This window comes from Enhydra lutris, unplaced genomic scaffold (genome assembly GCF_002288905.1).
Source record: "Enhydra lutris kenyoni isolate GAN:26980312 unplaced genomic scaffold, ASM228890v2 scaffoldscaffold3, whole genome shotgun sequence".
Lineage (NCBI taxonomy): Eukaryota > Metazoa > Chordata > Mammalia > Carnivora > Mustelidae > Enhydra > Enhydra lutris.
The window spans coordinates 40,723,539-40,739,880 of record NW_019154087.1 but is presented as its reverse complement, the minus strand read 5'-3'; the positions used below and the strand labels follow the sequence as shown (position 1 = coordinate 40,739,880).

The following is a 16,342-nucleotide window of genomic DNA, read 5'->3' as shown; positions in this document are numbered from 1 at the left end:
TGGCCATGAGTTGAGGGCCACTCTACGAAATGGACTCTTGAAGACAGACAAGGACTCGAGAGCCAGGGAAGACTGAAAAACTATTCAGGATTAGAAAATACTTAAACAAGAGGTTCTGGAGAACATCCTGAGTCAGAAAGGAGAAAGAGATACTTCTGGGACAACTGGTGAAGTCCAACTGAAGTCTATGGGTTGGATGGTGGTGATGGCAGCAATGGAAAACATCGCAGCTGGGAGGTGTGCAGGGTGGTAATGTAGGAGGAGTGTCCGTGTTTCCTGGAGTTACACTCCAGAGTATTTAGGGGTGAAGGTATATGATGTCAGGAAAAGACTATGTGTGGTGGAGGGTTAAAGAGAGAGCAAATGCAGATAAATGCAGTTGGGAACAGTTGGGAAATCGCAATAAGAAGATATGAGATTTCTTTGTACTAGTCTTGTAACTCTTCTGTAAGGTTAAAAAAAATTTTTTAATTTTTTAAGTGTCCAAAATTTACCATCTGAAATTTCTCCTATCAACATATTCCTCCCACTGGAAGAATAAAAGTAAATGCAACTATTTTCTCCATTCTTCCATTTTTTTAGGCCCTAAATTTTAGAAATTTGTTCTCTTGATAACCACACCCCACCTCCAATTCACGAACTAATCCTGTTGGTTCTATCTTCAGATGCAGAATCCACGACTTCTCACCACCTCACCACTACCACCCTACTCAAAGCCAGTATCCTATCTCAACCGAGCTAAGACAAACAGCCTTCTGACTGGTTTCCTTGTACTCACCTTGCCCAGTTATACAGTTCTTTTCTCTACACAGCTGCCACTCCTCTGTTCTAGAACTCTCTAAAAGTTCCCATGTTACCTAGAGATAATAAAAGCCATAGTTCTTACTGTGGCCTACAAAGCCTGCATAATCTGCCACCCACTCAATTCCATCTCATGTCCTATTCTAATTGTTATGGACTAACTTTTATCCTCCCCCAATTCATGTTGAAGTCCTAACCTCGAGTACCTCAGAATATACCTGTAGTTGGAGATAGGGTCTTTAAAGAGGTAATTATGGTTAAACAAGGTCATATGAGTGGCCCTTAATCTAATAAGGATCATTGTCCTTATAAGAACAGGAGAGGAGGCCCCAGATGCACTGAGGGAAAATGAAATGAAGATACACATTGAAGACAGCTACCTGCGCCAAGGAGAGAGACCTCAGAAGAAATAATCCTGCTGATGCTCTTATCTTACTTATACTCCTAGCCTCCCAAGCATGTGAAAAACTAAACTTCTGTTGTTTAAGTCACCCGGTCTGTGGTCCTACATTATGGCAGCCCCAGCAAACGAATCAGTAAGCAACCTCCATTCCCCTTAGTTCACTGGGGTTCAGTTCCTTCTGGCTCTTTTGATGTTTCCAAACACATCACACATGCTCAGGACCCACGGCTCTTCCCTCCAGCGAGGACTGTCTTCCCCAGACATCCAGGCCCCATTCCCTGCTCCCAGCTCACACGTCACATCAGTGAGGTCTTCCCTGACCACCCTGCTATATAATAGAGCACCCCCACTCCCACCACAGCCATCTTTTGTCAAACTCTTACCCTGTTTCAATTTTCTTGAAACACTTCTATTTGTCAGTTGAACAAAGAAGGAAGACAATTTTGTCTGTTGTGTTCACTCTTGAACTTCCTGCACTGAGAATACTACCTGGGGCATCGCAGGGGATCTGATATTGGATGAGTGGAAGAAAAATGTTCCCATCGCATTACCTCTTCAGGAGCAAAAGGACAGCATTTGCTGTGCTTGAATCTAAGCCAGTGGTGGGCTCATCCAGGAACAAAATGGCTGGATCGGTAATAAGTTCCATTCCAATACTAGTCCTTTTTCTTTCTCCTCCAGATACACCACGTATAAATTGAGTTCCAACCTAAAGCACAAATACCATCATTAACGATTACAACCACAGCTACTACCATTTGTTGAGGTCCTACAACATGCCAACCCTGTAAGAGGCACTTTATCTCATTATCCTCACTTATTCCAAATAACAAATAAATGAAATTATGGGAGAAGAGGTAGGTTTCTCTTTAATAACATGAGCAAACTGAGGCTCAGGTCGGGAAGTGGCCAAGCCTGATACGAACACCATGCTTAACAGTACTTCTTGTTCCCTATCAAGTCAAATATTTAGTTTTAAGATAGTTAAATAAGAACAATAAAACATATGGCCCTGGCATAATGAAATCACAAAGCAGAAGGGAGACAAAAGTAGGAGAGGAAAAGGGGAAAGCATCTAGAATTTATTAGTCTTCTTACACCTTCCCTCCCCAACCCTCTAAAAGTCCTGGGGGAGGGCGCAAATGGGAAAGTTCACTTTCTGTCACACCACATTAGCACCTCTTAAATGATCATAAGGCTTCCCAAATTGACCCTGCCTGTATCCCAACTCACTACAGAATTCCTGACTCATTCTTTCAGACAAATCCGGAAGCCGGAATATTCTACAGGGCAACTGGCCCAGTCTTCTCAACTAGTCAATGTCATTGTGTGTGGAGGGCAGGGCGGCAGGGGAAGCAAGAAGGTTTGGGGAGAGGCAGGAAGTAGAAAAGAATTCCTATATTAAGAGTCTTCAAAGAGATAACAAGGAAGTGCTACTCATGCCCTGGACTGGATCCTATAACAACTGAGCTATAGCAGACATTTTAGAGACAACTGGGAAAATGTGAATGAATATGGCTTAACATAGCTGATATTAAGATACTGTTAATTTTGTTGGTTAGTAACAGTACTATGGTAACCTAGGCAAATGTCTTTTTTCTTAAGATGCAAAATGAGTTGGGGCACCTGGGTGGCTCAGTGGGTTGAGCCTCTGCCTTCGGCTCGGGTTGTGGTCTCAGGGTCCTGGGATCGAGCCCCACATTGGGCTCTCTGCTCGGCAGGGAGCCTGTTTCCCCCTCTCTCTCTCTCTCTGCCTTCCTCTCTGCTTGCTTGTGATCTCTCTCTCTCTCAAATAAATAAATAAAATCTTTTTTAAAAAAGATGCAAAATGAGTAGTCAGGAGTAAAATATGATATTTACAACTTTTTAAAAAATATTTCAGAAAAAAAGCCAAAGCTAGTATGGGATAAGATGCTAACAATTGGGAAATCTAGGTGAATATTATTTGTAATCATACCATTATACTAATTATACTATAACCATGTAATTATGATAGTAATTAGACTACTCGCTATATTTCTGCTATATTTAAATTTTCATAAAAAGTAAAAAATTTTAAACATATTTTCAGTCAATTAAATAAATTCCAAGAAGTCAACAACTACCTTCAGCTCATTTTTCCTGGAATTACATGCAAGGAAGTTAGGGCAATTGACTGCTTATTGGTAAAGAACTTTAACCTAAAGGCAAAGATTGGAATGCACCTTAAGAAAAAGACAAAATCAAATAACAGAGCCAAGACAAAGGAAATCTAAACTCATGAACCTCTAAAACAAAAATAAATGGTAAATGGTGGCATCAGCACTAAGCTTTCAAATGAAATACAAGCAAAATACATTTTACGTTTTTCTAAAATGTCAGACAGTATGACATGAAGCAATAACCAGCAGAAAACCCCCATTCTTCATTATCTCTAAATAAGGGATATATATCCAGGGGATTTAAACTATCACCACCACTCGCTCAGTCGGCAGAGCATGCAACTCTTGATCTCAGGGTTGCAAATTCGAACCCCAACTCGGGTGTAGAGATTACTTTAAAAAAAAATCTTTAGGGGGCGCCTGGGTGGCTCAGTGGGTTGAGCCTCTGCCTTCAGCTCGGGTCATGATCTCAGGGTCCTGGGATCGAGTCCCGCGTCGGGCTCTCTGCTCAGCGGGGAGCCTGCTTCCTTCTCTCTCTCTCTCTCTCTCTGCCTGCCTCTCTGCCTATCTGTGATCTCTCTCTCTGTCAAGTAAATAAAAAAAAAAAAAAAAATCTTTAAAAAAGAATGCTAAATAATAGTCACCATAATCTTAAAAAGCTCATCTTCACCCAAAGCTTCAAAAGTCTTCCAGGCAAATCTTTCATCCTTAGTCATCAACTATAAAACTCCCTTGTTCATCTCGTTCCTTCCTCCTGATTCTGCATAACCACAAAAGGGAGTTATTTTTGTCTCTCTTGCCCATAACTGTTATCTTTAAAACCTAAGAGCCCAGCACATAACACACAGCCTGTAAGTAAGTACTGGCAGAAGAAAGGAAGATAGGAAGAGAGGGAGAGAGGAATGAGAGACAAAAGTGCCAAAGAAAAGACTATAGAGAAACAACTCAGATGCTACACAAGTTAGAAATAAACCCAACTGGGGTACCTGGGTAGTTTAGCCGCTTAAGCGTCTGCCTTCGGCTCAGGTCATAATCCCGGGGTCCTGGGATCGAGCTCCACATCGAGCTCCAAATCGAGCCCCAAATCGAGCCCCGCATCAGGCTCCTCGCCCAGCAGGGAATCCGCTTCTCCCTCTCCCTCTGCCCCTCTCTCATTTGTGCTCTCTTGCTCTAGCTCTCAAATAAATAAATAAAGAATCTTTAAAAAGAAAAAAGAGGAAGAAGGAGAAAGAAAGAAAAAAGAAACTCCACTTTGACGAAATATAATTTTGAAAGCCAAATTACAGCAAAGTGAAACATAGAGCCAGAACCCTTGGATTTTTGTCATTTAAGAATTCCGGAAATATACCTCAAAAGCAACAGCACAAAGTCTCCTGGAGGAAGAGGAAGGAGAGCTAAAACGGGAAAGAAAGCAGGAAGAAGGAAAGTTAGTGGAAAGCTACAGCTGAGACCCGACAAACAGTGTGAGAGCGTCAAGAGCTATAATCATGGGGAAAGGGCCTTGTGTTCCTCGCAAAGGCACTTCTATGCACTGGACCACCCTGCCACACTTCATTTCCAGGATCCAAACATTTTTAGGTTGTTCTTTAACCTGGTTAATTTCCATCTTCACATTATGTAACAAGTCTCATTTCTCTATATTACAGAAAGCAGCCACTTCTGAGCACGCACATTGTAGAAAACTTCTGAATAAGAGTTACGCTATCCACACAGGTGAGAACTTAATGCTGGCTATGACCCTATCTGGTTTTTCCACATTACCTTGGAATCTGCCACTTTATCCAGACCTAACTGCTGAATGACCTTGTTAATTCGCTCATTTTTTTCATGACTCGTCATGGTTGTCGGAAGCCGGAGAGCTGCTGAGAACTGTAAATTTTCTCTCACTGTCAGAGTTCCCATCACGACATCATCCTTGAAGCAAAATGACATTTTAACAAGACATATTAGGTTTTTTCTAATACCATCACACTTAAGCCCATGTAACTTCATCCCCAAGAATACCATATCCAACATAAAGTTCTAGCTAATGATGAACTTGCAGGTAGACAAATGACAGCAACTCCAAATACGGACAGCTGGAAAAGCAGATGGCATAATTTTCATTCCCTATGTGTACATCCAAGTCGACACAGGTAATTATGATAACTACTAGCAGACATGTCCAGACTGCTTTACACAAATTTAGCAAAACATCTTTCTAAGCTAAGGCAAGGAGAGAGGTGAAGGTAGGGCAAAAGAGGAGACTAGCAGTGTCTTGTGGGAATCATAACTAGAATGGATATCATTGCCCTTACAGCAGTTAGATTCCAGATTCTTCCTGCCTCTTCATTTAACACCACTCCGAATCTTAACAAGGGATTATGAAAAGCTGGTGTGAAGGAAACTGGTTCCATGAACATGTCATTTGGTCAGCTGGAAGTACACTGATCTATCAACCAAGGCATTTGCCCATACAGAAATAGAAGAATGCTAAAATACAAATCCACAAATACTTACTTGTACCACATAACCTGAATTACATTTGAAATTGGCAGGTCGAGGTGCTCCATTTATCAGAACATCTCCAGATAATCCCTTCGGATCTTTCCTTGCAGCTAAGATATCTAACAACCTATGAGAGGACATATTATGTTGTTGTTTTTCTCCAACTCAGGCTGTATCTCTCAGCTACTCTAAATCCAAATTCTGCTCAAGTTAGAATATTGACCAATCAAGAAATTCCATGGATTACCTAAAATTATGTATATGGTTTTCTGTTTTTTCAGGTACTTCCTTGAATTCAATCTTTATTGTCAACATATATGATGAAATTGGTTTCAGGTGTAGAATTTCATGATTCATCATAAAATTACGTATATTTTTCAATTCTCACCTTCCCTTTTTTAGTTTATATTATAGTATAACTCAAAAACATGGAACCAAGTCACCGTTGGCTGCTCCAGCACAGACTTCCCCAACAGCCTTCCAGGTCATGTGACCTTGGGGGGGTCTCTCAAGTCAGACAATGCGCTCCTTTGTCTAAGAAGTAAGTCTTCACTTGGGCCTTTGGCTCCATCTACCCACTTTCAATTTTTTTCTCTCTCCTTTCCCTCCCCATTAGCTCAAATCATAGCTGACAGCTGTATGCCAGTCATGTCTTGTTATCGTGTGCTATTAGTAAGCTGACCAAGATTTCCCAGTCCTTGGGACAACCAGCTCCAAGCTAGCATCATGCATGTTATCCACAGCACCTAGAACCACACTAGACAGGCAGCAAACGCTCGACACATACCTGCTCACATGAAAGGCATCTTGAAAAGCACATTAAACCCCAAAGGAAAAGCTGACTTCTACTATTATACTCACGAAGATTTGCCTCCACCTGTGGGTCCCAGAATGGCATTGAGGCCAGGTCCCATGATGCCACTGTAACCACAGAACATATCAGTTTATTAGCCCACTTCAAAACCAGTTCTATAAATTTAGAGTCTGCATCTAATACGCTCAATGAAAGTGATTAAACTATAGATGGAAAGCAAGCACAAACCAATGCTGAAAGGAAAAAGACAATTAACGTAATGTCCATTAACGTATGACAATTAACGTAAGTCCAGCACATGAAGGATCTTAATCACTAGTCAAGACCTATAAGAAAAATGGCTTGGGTCCCTCTAAACTCCTTTCACTTCTTCTCTAAACCATTTATAGTCTTTGAAAAAGAACACAAGAAATTTCAAGTTTCCTTAAAGTCACAGATTCTGATTAAACATATGTGTTACACTTACCCCTCTTAATACAGTGTAAAGAATGTAACAAGTCTTAACTAATGTTTGATAACATTAACTGATTTACTTCAAGTCACCTCTGTGGCTACCTACTCTAAGTTCTACACAATTAATAAGTCAACAGATTTCTAGAATCACCAGTATAGCGTTCTCACCACTTAAAACTCATCAGATTAAGAACAATATATGTGAAGTAGAATTTCAATGGCTAAGAATAAAGCACCTCATGGGTAAAAAACAAAATACCAATTCTTTTCTTTTTTCCTTTTAAGATTTTATTTATTTATTTGACAGACAGAGATCACAAGTAGGCAGAGAGGCAGGCAGAGAGAGAGGATGAAGTAGGCTCCCTGCTGAGCAGAGAGCCCAATGCGGGGCTCGATCCCAGGACCCTGAGATCATGACTTGAGCTGAAGGCAGAGGCTTAACCCACTGAGCCACCCAGGCGCCCCCCAAAATATCAATTTTTAACTGTCACAAAATTGTTACTGAATTAGAAAAGTAAAACATGTACCCTCAGGATATACTATTCTCTCCCTTATAAAGTATCGGGTAAGTGGATTAGAAAATTCTCAGCATAGAACTGGTAGATGCCACTTTCTGTAGGGAACAACCTTTAAGGATATAGAGGCATGGGAGCATACACAGCATGTCCCAGACAAACTAAGATGTTTAAGGGCAGTGAATACCCAGATAGAGAGCAAGAAGGTAGAAAAAAATTAAGGCAGGGTTTACTGTGCTGAGACTCAAGAAGAAGGTAAGTAGTTTGAATTTTATCCTGAAGGTAACCAGTAGACTGGCAGGGAGAAAAGGACTGGAAAAAGTAGAATGGAGACTATGCCCTCTCCAGGGACACCCGAGGGTAGAGTCAGTTAAGTATTTGACTCTTGGTTTTGGTTCAGGGCCTGATCTCAGGGTCATGGGACTGAGCCCCACGTTGAGCTTCATGCTCAGTGTGGAATCTGCTTAATACTCTTCCCCTCTGGCTCTGCCCAGTCTCCCCCCTAAAATAGATAAATAAAATCTTTTAAAAATATATTAAGTTAAAATAAAGAAAAAAGTAGGGTCTCTCCAGCTCAACAGGCATGATAAAATAGAGACCTGGAAAAGCTGGAAAAGCCTTTTCAAAACCTTGTTGTCTATGCCCAATCTCTGTTGGAACAGATAAATCAAAATTTATCCCAAAATAAAAATAGTATCTATTCCAAAGCTGAAATCTATTTCATTCCCAGGCAATGATTCTCAGAGGCCAATCCTAAGGTTATATAACCAGGAGTGCTGAACATCACAAAGCAGTTGTACCCCAGTACCTCAACCACAGAAGACCTCAGCATTTACTGACTCTTGTGCTTAAACTGTTACAAGTATAAAATGGCTGGTGGAGGCTAAAAGGGAAGGTAGCTCTCACTCTGCTCATGAACTGAGGTGCCTCTCACTGAAATACCCGACAAAAAAATGAATTTGATAAACTGGGAGCAAGCTGTAGAACAGAAAGATCTCTTATGCTTTCAGTGCCGTCTTCCCCCACCACCCCACAGTATAAAAAGACACACTGGTTAAGTGAACTTTCAAGATGCATTTATCTGTAGCTTTTGATGCATCTTCTTTATTAATAGCTACCCAGTAGGTGCCTGGGTGGCTTGTTTGGTGAAGCAACTGCCTTCAGCTCAGGTCATAATCCCGGGGTCCTGGAGTCCCAGCTCCACGGGGAGTCTGTTTCTCCATCTGAACTTCTCTCCGCTCATGCTCTCCCTCTCTCTCTCAAATAAATAAAATCTTAAAAAAAAAAAAAAAAAAAAGCTACCCAGGAACTGTATTAATAGCTACCCAGTAACTTCTTCTAAAATGACCAAAAATCAGCTTGATATTCACTAAGACATCATTGTCAGGAAACTTTTCCAGGTTTTTAAAATATCTACTCAAATAAAGACCAACAATCCTAAATGATTAACCCAAAATTGAATGTGAACAGGCTAGGACAATCTTTCAGTTCCCTGAGTTGGGCTTACTTTGGCACTAGACCCTAGCATTACAGAAAACAACAGTAATGTCCAATCACAAATGCAAGAAAGAGTTCCAGCTGGGAGAAGGGGCTAATTCTCCCTCCATTCACTTAGCACAATTATCCAGTAACTACTACAGGTGGTAAGACACTCTTCCAGGACATGGGATGGAGCTGAGGACAAAACAAAGCCTGGGACTTGTGGAGTTTGCACTCTAGGCCAGGGACCAGCCAATGGCTAGTCACCTGTTCTGCTCATAAAGCGTTACTAGAGCAGAGCCGCATTCATTCGCCCACATCCATGACCGCCTTCACACTGCGGCCACAGGACCAAGGAGCTGCCGCACAGATGTGGCCCGTGAGGTGGAAAAGATTTCCTAGCAGTCCCTTTACAGAAAGGCTGTTGACCTCTGTTCTGGTTTATGGTCTACAATCCCCTTGCTCCCTCACCCCGCCCTCCACTCTACTATCATCCCTCAAAACTCATTTTCCACCCTTATTTATGGCTTTACAGCATTTGCGTGCAGGGAAGTTTCACTCTTGTCCTATAAAGTCTTGTCAACAAGAATGGTGCTATCTTGGGTTCCCCCCACCCCACCATAGCATGCAGCACAGCAATCTACAATAGGTAGATCATTAAATAGATTATTAAATGCTGAACACATCAGGTGAAACCCAGCTAACAGATTAAGGTCCCAACTATTACATTTTAGTGCATAATGGTTAATCCTCTGGTCTCATTTTATGGAGAAGGCCATGTCATTGGTGCACCTTCCCTCCCTACACTACACACGCACACACACACACACAGGCACACACAGACACATTCTCTCATGCCCCTGGCCCTCCAATTTAAGTTTAGGGGCTTCCATCATGGTAGAATAACACAGTGCCACGCTCTACTTGTCTGAATCCACCATTAGACTAGAAGGTTTCTGAGAGCAGAGGACATATCTATGTCACCAACATCTTGCACAATGTCAAGCACCTAGCAGATGTCTAAAATTTGTTGAATAAATGAGTCTCTGCATTTTTATAAATGAGAATTACAGGAAAACAAAAAGGCAAGCTTGCAAAAAAAAATGTGAAGAAGTGGGAAAAACTCAACAGCTATAATGGAACACAGGCTGTGAAGGGAGATGGGAGGAAGAGAGGTGACAGCTGAAGGGTGGGCTAATTCCTTGTATTAAAGAATAAGAAAAATGAGCAAATCAGTAAGTGTATCAAGGATAATGAGAGCCAGGGTTTTCACTTTTTGAGATGTTTTACAAACCTAGAAATGTGGAAAGAACCGTGGGGTATTAGATTACAATTGTTGGTATTAATGAGAAGTCCTAGGTTTTAATCTATATACACAGATATAGAGACACAAGTATAGGCATATGTGTGTACACATATATAGACATATGCTCGCTAGGTCTACCCACTGAGAAGGCTAAGAACATATGGCATCCCAACAGCAACCAATATTCCAAGCACCCAGATCTTGGTTTGTAAATATCATCTTCCAGAAAAAGGAACCACAGCTGATTACAGGTCTGAAGCAAGATAAGTATTCAGGGAATCTGAAACTTCTTGCTGTGCCAAAAACTACTCAAATAAGAGGACATCTCAAAAGAATGAGCTTTAAAAAAAAAAAAAAAAAAAAGGAAAGTCTCCCATTAACCAAATCAGGAACAATGGGAGTATCAAGAAGAATAATGATAATAGTGCATTACCACTGAATATGAAATCCATGAGTCTATACTGAATGAGATGATGATTAAAGCTTTTTTCTTTCAGTAGACTTCAAATTGATCCATGCAGAAGAGATGAATGAAAAGAGAAAATCACCCTTTGATAAATCATAGTGATCATTACTGCCACTTCGGGCGGGAAGAGTCAATGGGAGCTGAAGCTGGTGGGGTGAAGATTAATGAGGAATACTGTTTTGGGATAATGTCTTATCTCCCTTCATAGCATTTATCAATTACAAAGTGGAAAATGGTAACATTATGGTGGAGAAAGTTGGTAGACCCCAACATGACCAAGGAATCAAGGTTAAGGCATGAGACAGAAATACTAGGTTGGATGAGACAAAGGAGACATGATGTGGTGGTCAATCAACTATGTTAAGAGCACAGGTGACCGAGGGTCTCTTAGCACCCACCACTGTATTCACTATGAGGCTGCACTCCCCCTCGGCTGCTCCAAAACGATGACTGAGTGATTACAGAAAAGAGGACTCAAATTTCTGGAAAACATACACCAAAGGAGTTAGGGATAATAAAACATCATATGGGAGCTTGCTTTTAGAAAAATACCAATGATAATGGGTATATAAAAACTAAATGTGATGAGCAAATGCAGTGAAATGTTAACAGGTGAGGCATAGGGGTGAAAAGTACAAGGTCTAAGTTTAAAATTATGTCAAAATAAATTATCAATTTAACAAATTCCCAAATGGTATACTGAATTTCCATGATGACCACTGGGGATCCACACATCTACTGGAATAGACCATTTTTTCCATATATCTTCAGTATTGATGAGGGAAAGCCCAAATGCTGGGCATGGAGACAAACTAAGTATAACAGAAAGATTTTCATGAGGAATTAAGGTCTCACCTTTCTAAATTCTCATAGTCAGATTTTGTTTTATCTTCTTCACACCTCCCCCCACAAGAGGAAATCAGGTTCTAGTTACTCAGTTTTATAAATTAGATTACAAAATGTCCACAGAAAAAAACAAAAACCAAGCTTCTCACCAAGTTTTTTGAAATACAATAACTATTGTGAATGGTGGTGGCACTATCAAACACAAATAAAAAATAACACATATGAGAGCGATCTTTCCCCATCCCAGAAATTCTACTTAGGTGAAGTCAGCAGATAGGGGAAAGATTAGAAATACTGCAGCAAAAACAAGGATGACCTCTCTCAGAGATGCCTAAACCAGAAATGTGAGTTAGCAAGGAAACCAATCCCTCCTGTCCTTTTAACTATAAAATCGGAAAGAACTGCAAGATTTGACTGAGTTTTTATGAACCTAGCTATGCACATTCAACCTAGGATGAACTCCTCTGTTGCTAAAATGCATACCATGGGGCCATAAAACTTTATGAAGCATTGATCAGATAACACTTGTGTTGTATCAAGTTACTAATCTAGTAGCTTTAAAACATAAGCAGGAGAGCGGGGTGCCTGGGTGGCTCAGTGGGTTGAAGCCTCTGCCTTCGGCTCAGGTCATGGTCCCAGGGTCCTGGGATTGAGCTCCATGTCGGGCTCTCTGCTCCGCAGGGAGCCTGCTTCCTCCCCTCTCTCTCTGCCTGACTCTCTGCCTACTTGTGATCTCTCTTTCTGTCAAATAAATAAATAAAATCTTTAAAAAAAAAAAAAAACATAAGCAGGAGAAATGTACACTCACATAGTATGAATTTTAAATCTATTCCACCTGTGTGTATTCAAATCCTTTATCTTCCACTCATTAGCACAAAATCCAAAGTGACCAATATTTTCTTGATTAATATGTTCCACAAAGAACTTGTTAGCTTTTCAGAAAGGTCAGGTGGTTCTAATCAAGACCTGATTCAATTCCTAATTTCTCTTATCACTTTGGACTTCAGCTACACAGCTTAAGCAAAGTTATAGTTGTCTTGTATTTAAATAGTCTCTGCCTGTGTAATGGAGAGAAGCATTAAGTCCATGGCACAAACTACTATATAAACAGACCACTCATTTGAAACAAGTGTATTTGAAAACCAAAGTACTGTTACAACATACTGTCATTTCAACTACCTCAACTGTCATTTCAACTACCTCACTCTAGCACCTGGAACATGAAGGACATAAAGTGCATAAGGACCTAAAAGTATTTGGCTTGTAAGGTACAGCCATACTTCTCCTCTTCATCTCACAGATCAGAAAATGGAAGCTTGGAGCGGACAATTATATCCTGACGACCAAGAACTAGTAAATCATACAGCCAGTCGCTTTCTAGAGAACCCCAGCTCATACCCAGAAAAAACCAAACAACACATTGTTTGGTTTCTCAAACAAAAGTCGATACATATGGAACAACCACTTTAAAAACCATTTAGCAGCTCCTTTAAAGTTAACCATATACCTAAGATGTGACCCAGCCATTTCACTCTGAGGTTAGCCACACAAAATAAAAGCATTTGTCTGTATGTCTGTATGGACTTGTACACAAATGTTCGTAAGACCTTTATTTGCAATAAGCAAAACCTATAAAGCTCATTGTATGTCAATAAAGCTATTTTAATACAAGTTCATGCACATACTTGATATTTGTTAGTATTTCCTTCTCAACTGTTTTTCGACCAAAAAGAAAGCCACTCTTCACTTTCACTCGATAGTAAAGGTTATGAAAACTTAACACAGCTACTTCAGTAAAGGTCTTCTGGTTGTTGGAGGTCATCTTGGAGAGGTCGCTGGTGTTTCTTCGTGGCATTGGGATAAAAACTTGGTCATTTTCGGAAGACATCTGGAGAGTTTCTGCCTTTCTGCAAAGGGAAAAGCAATAGTAAGTTGATAGTCTAGATAAATGATACTGTAAACACCAGTAACAGGACACTTGAAACAAGTCCATTTTGGTACACATTTCCAACTATAAAATAAATAAGTCCTGGGATGGTGGCTATTGATAATAACACTGCATTGTATATTTGAAAGCTGTTAAAACAGCAGATCTTGAAAGTTCCCATCACAAGAAAAAAGAATGTGACTTTGTGTGTGTTAGATGTTAACTAGACTTATTGTGGGGATCATTTCACAATGTATACAAATATTAAATCATTATCTTGCACACCTGAAACAATATAATGGTATATGTGAACTATATCACAATTAAAAAAAATAAAAATGAAGATCTAAACTTTAAAAGAATGTAAAATACCTCATTAGTCACTTTTACACTGATTACAAGCTTAAAGAAAAATATTTTGGGGGCAGAGGTGGTCCAAGATGGCAGAAGTGTAGGAGACCTAATTTGGTCTGGTCCCAGGAATTCAGCTAGATAGTTATCAAACAATTCTGAACACCTATGAACTCAACAGCAGATCAAAGAAAAGAATAGCAGCAACTCTATGAACAGAAAAGCAACCACTTTCCTCAAGGTAGGATGTGCGGAGAAGTGAATCCAAGGTGATGTATGGGAAGATAGACCGTGGGGGAAGGGAACCTCCATCAGCTGGCTCCCGGCAAGTGATAGTAGAGGAGAACAAAGTCAGAGCTTTTAGAAGTTTGCTCCAGTGAAGGACATTGCTTTGGTAGCTAAGCAGAAGTGGGGGGCTGGAACCCTTGGTGGGACAGTGGGACAGTGTGGTCTCAGGACACTTGGGTCACAGAAAGACTGGGGTTGCCTGAGTGAGACAGAGCTCCCAGGAATCAGAGCAGAGAAGCCAACTGCAAAGATGGAGGTGAGGAATGGGCTCTCAGCTCGGGGTGGCTATAAAATGTGATCACGGCACAGTTGGGCCAGTTCTCCTCAAACAGGGGCTCAACAAGCGGCAGATCTGGGGAGACTCCCCACCTACTCCCTGGGAGTGCACTGCAGCAATCTGCTGGGTTTGGAGACTCCAAACAGGGCTATGTACTAGAGACAGAATTGCTGGGTCACAGGCCAGGTGAGCACGGAGTGTGGCTGGAGACCCAGGAGACAGGAGGGATTGACTGCTTTTCTCAGAGGGCACACTGAGGAGTGGGGCCCCAAGCCTAGCCCCTGGCAAGGGTGGTGCAATTCTGCCTTTGGCAAAGGCATTTGAGAATCAATGCAACAGGTGCCTCCCCAGAAGATCAGCAAGAACATCCAGCCAAGAACAAGTTTACCAATCAATGAGAACTGCAAAATGCCAGCACTAGGGGAATATAGCACATAGAATTCATGGCTTTTTCCCCATGATTCTTTAGTTTTTCAACTTTAACTTTTCTTAATTTATTTTTTCTGAAATTTTCTTCCTTCTTTTTTCAACCAACTTATCTTTTCAATTCCTTTTAGAAAATCTTTTTTAATTTCCATTTTTATGTCATATTTTCTCTTCATTGTATTTCACCTTATTTTTTGAGTGTATATATATCTATATCTGTATTTTGAGTGTATATATATATATATACAATATGTATATATATAGATATACAGATGTATACATATAGATATACAGTATATCTGTATATCTACATATATACACTCAAAATATAGATACAGATATAGATATAGATAGATATACATATATATATATATATATATATATAAAGAAAAAAGATACATATATATGTATCTTTTCTTCTTGCTTTAAAATTTGGGGAGGCAGTTTCTTCTAACAGACCAAAATACACCCAAAGTCTAGTGTATGGCTCTATTCACGTTTCTTCTAACAGACCAAAATATCCTAAGTGTAGTGTATAGCTTTGTTCTATTCACCCACCTGATCACATTCTCCTTTTTAAAAATGTTTCTCCTTTCTGTTTTCAACCAACTTATCAATTTCTTTTTCAAAATCTGTTTAAATTTTCATTCTACATTCATATTCCATCCCTTCATAGTATTTCACCTTATTTTTATGTGTGTGTATATATATATATATATTTTTTTTCTTTTCTTAAAATTTTGGGAGGCAGTTTCTTCTAACAGACCAAACCACACCCAAAATCTAGTGTATGGCTCTGTTCTATTCATGAACCTGATCATATTCTTTTTTCTTTTCCCCCCAGTTTCATGTCTTTTCTGATCTTTTTAGTGAATGTTTCTCAGGGATCATTGTTACCCTTCTAGTATTTTGTTCTCTCAGTCATCTGTTCTTCTCGGGACAATATGGCAAAACAGAAAAACTCACCTCAAAAAAAAAAAAAAAAAACAAACAGAGGTAGTAACAGCTGCCCAGGGACCTAACCAATATGGACATTAGTAAGTCAGAACTAGAGTACAGAATAATGATTATCAAGATACTAGCTGGGCCTGAAAGAAAGCATATAAGATACTAGAGAATCCCTTTCTGGAGAAATAAAATCTAACCAAGTCAAAATCAAAAAGGCTACTAATGAGGTGTAATTAACAATGGAAGCTCTAACTGCTAGGCTAAATGAGACAGAAGAGAGAATTAGTTATATAAAAGACCAAATGATGGAGACTAAAGAAGCTGAGAAAAAGAGAGACAAACAACTACTGAATCACAAGAAGAGAATTTGAGAGATAAGTGATACCATAGAGCTAAACAATATTAGAATAACTG

At 40.0% G+C, this 16,342-nt stretch overlaps 1 protein-coding gene across 4 annotated transcripts in view; it reads right to left on the bottom strand.

Annotated features, from left to right (window-relative positions):
• Positions 1-16,342, bottom strand: part of LOC111155589 (ATP binding cassette subfamily G member 2 (Junior blood group)) — a 157,068-nt gene that overhangs the window by 25,765 nt on the left and 114,961 nt on the right. For all 4 annotated transcript variants that reach the window (XM_022515852.1, XM_022515842.1, XM_022515867.1 and 1 more), the window contains 5 exons: positions 13,397-13,618; positions 6,694-6,753; positions 5,845-5,959; positions 5,107-5,259; positions 1,756-1,913 (listed from right to left, as the gene is read on the bottom strand). In XM_022515852.1, coding sequence (XP_022371560.1) covers positions 1,756-1,913; positions 5,107-5,259; positions 5,845-5,959; positions 6,694-6,753; positions 13,397-13,599 — 689 coding nt within the window. In that variant the 5' untranslated portion in view covers positions 13,600-13,618. The remainder of the gene's footprint in view (positions 1-1,755; positions 1,914-5,106; positions 5,260-5,844; positions 5,960-6,693; positions 6,754-13,396; positions 13,619-16,342) is intronic.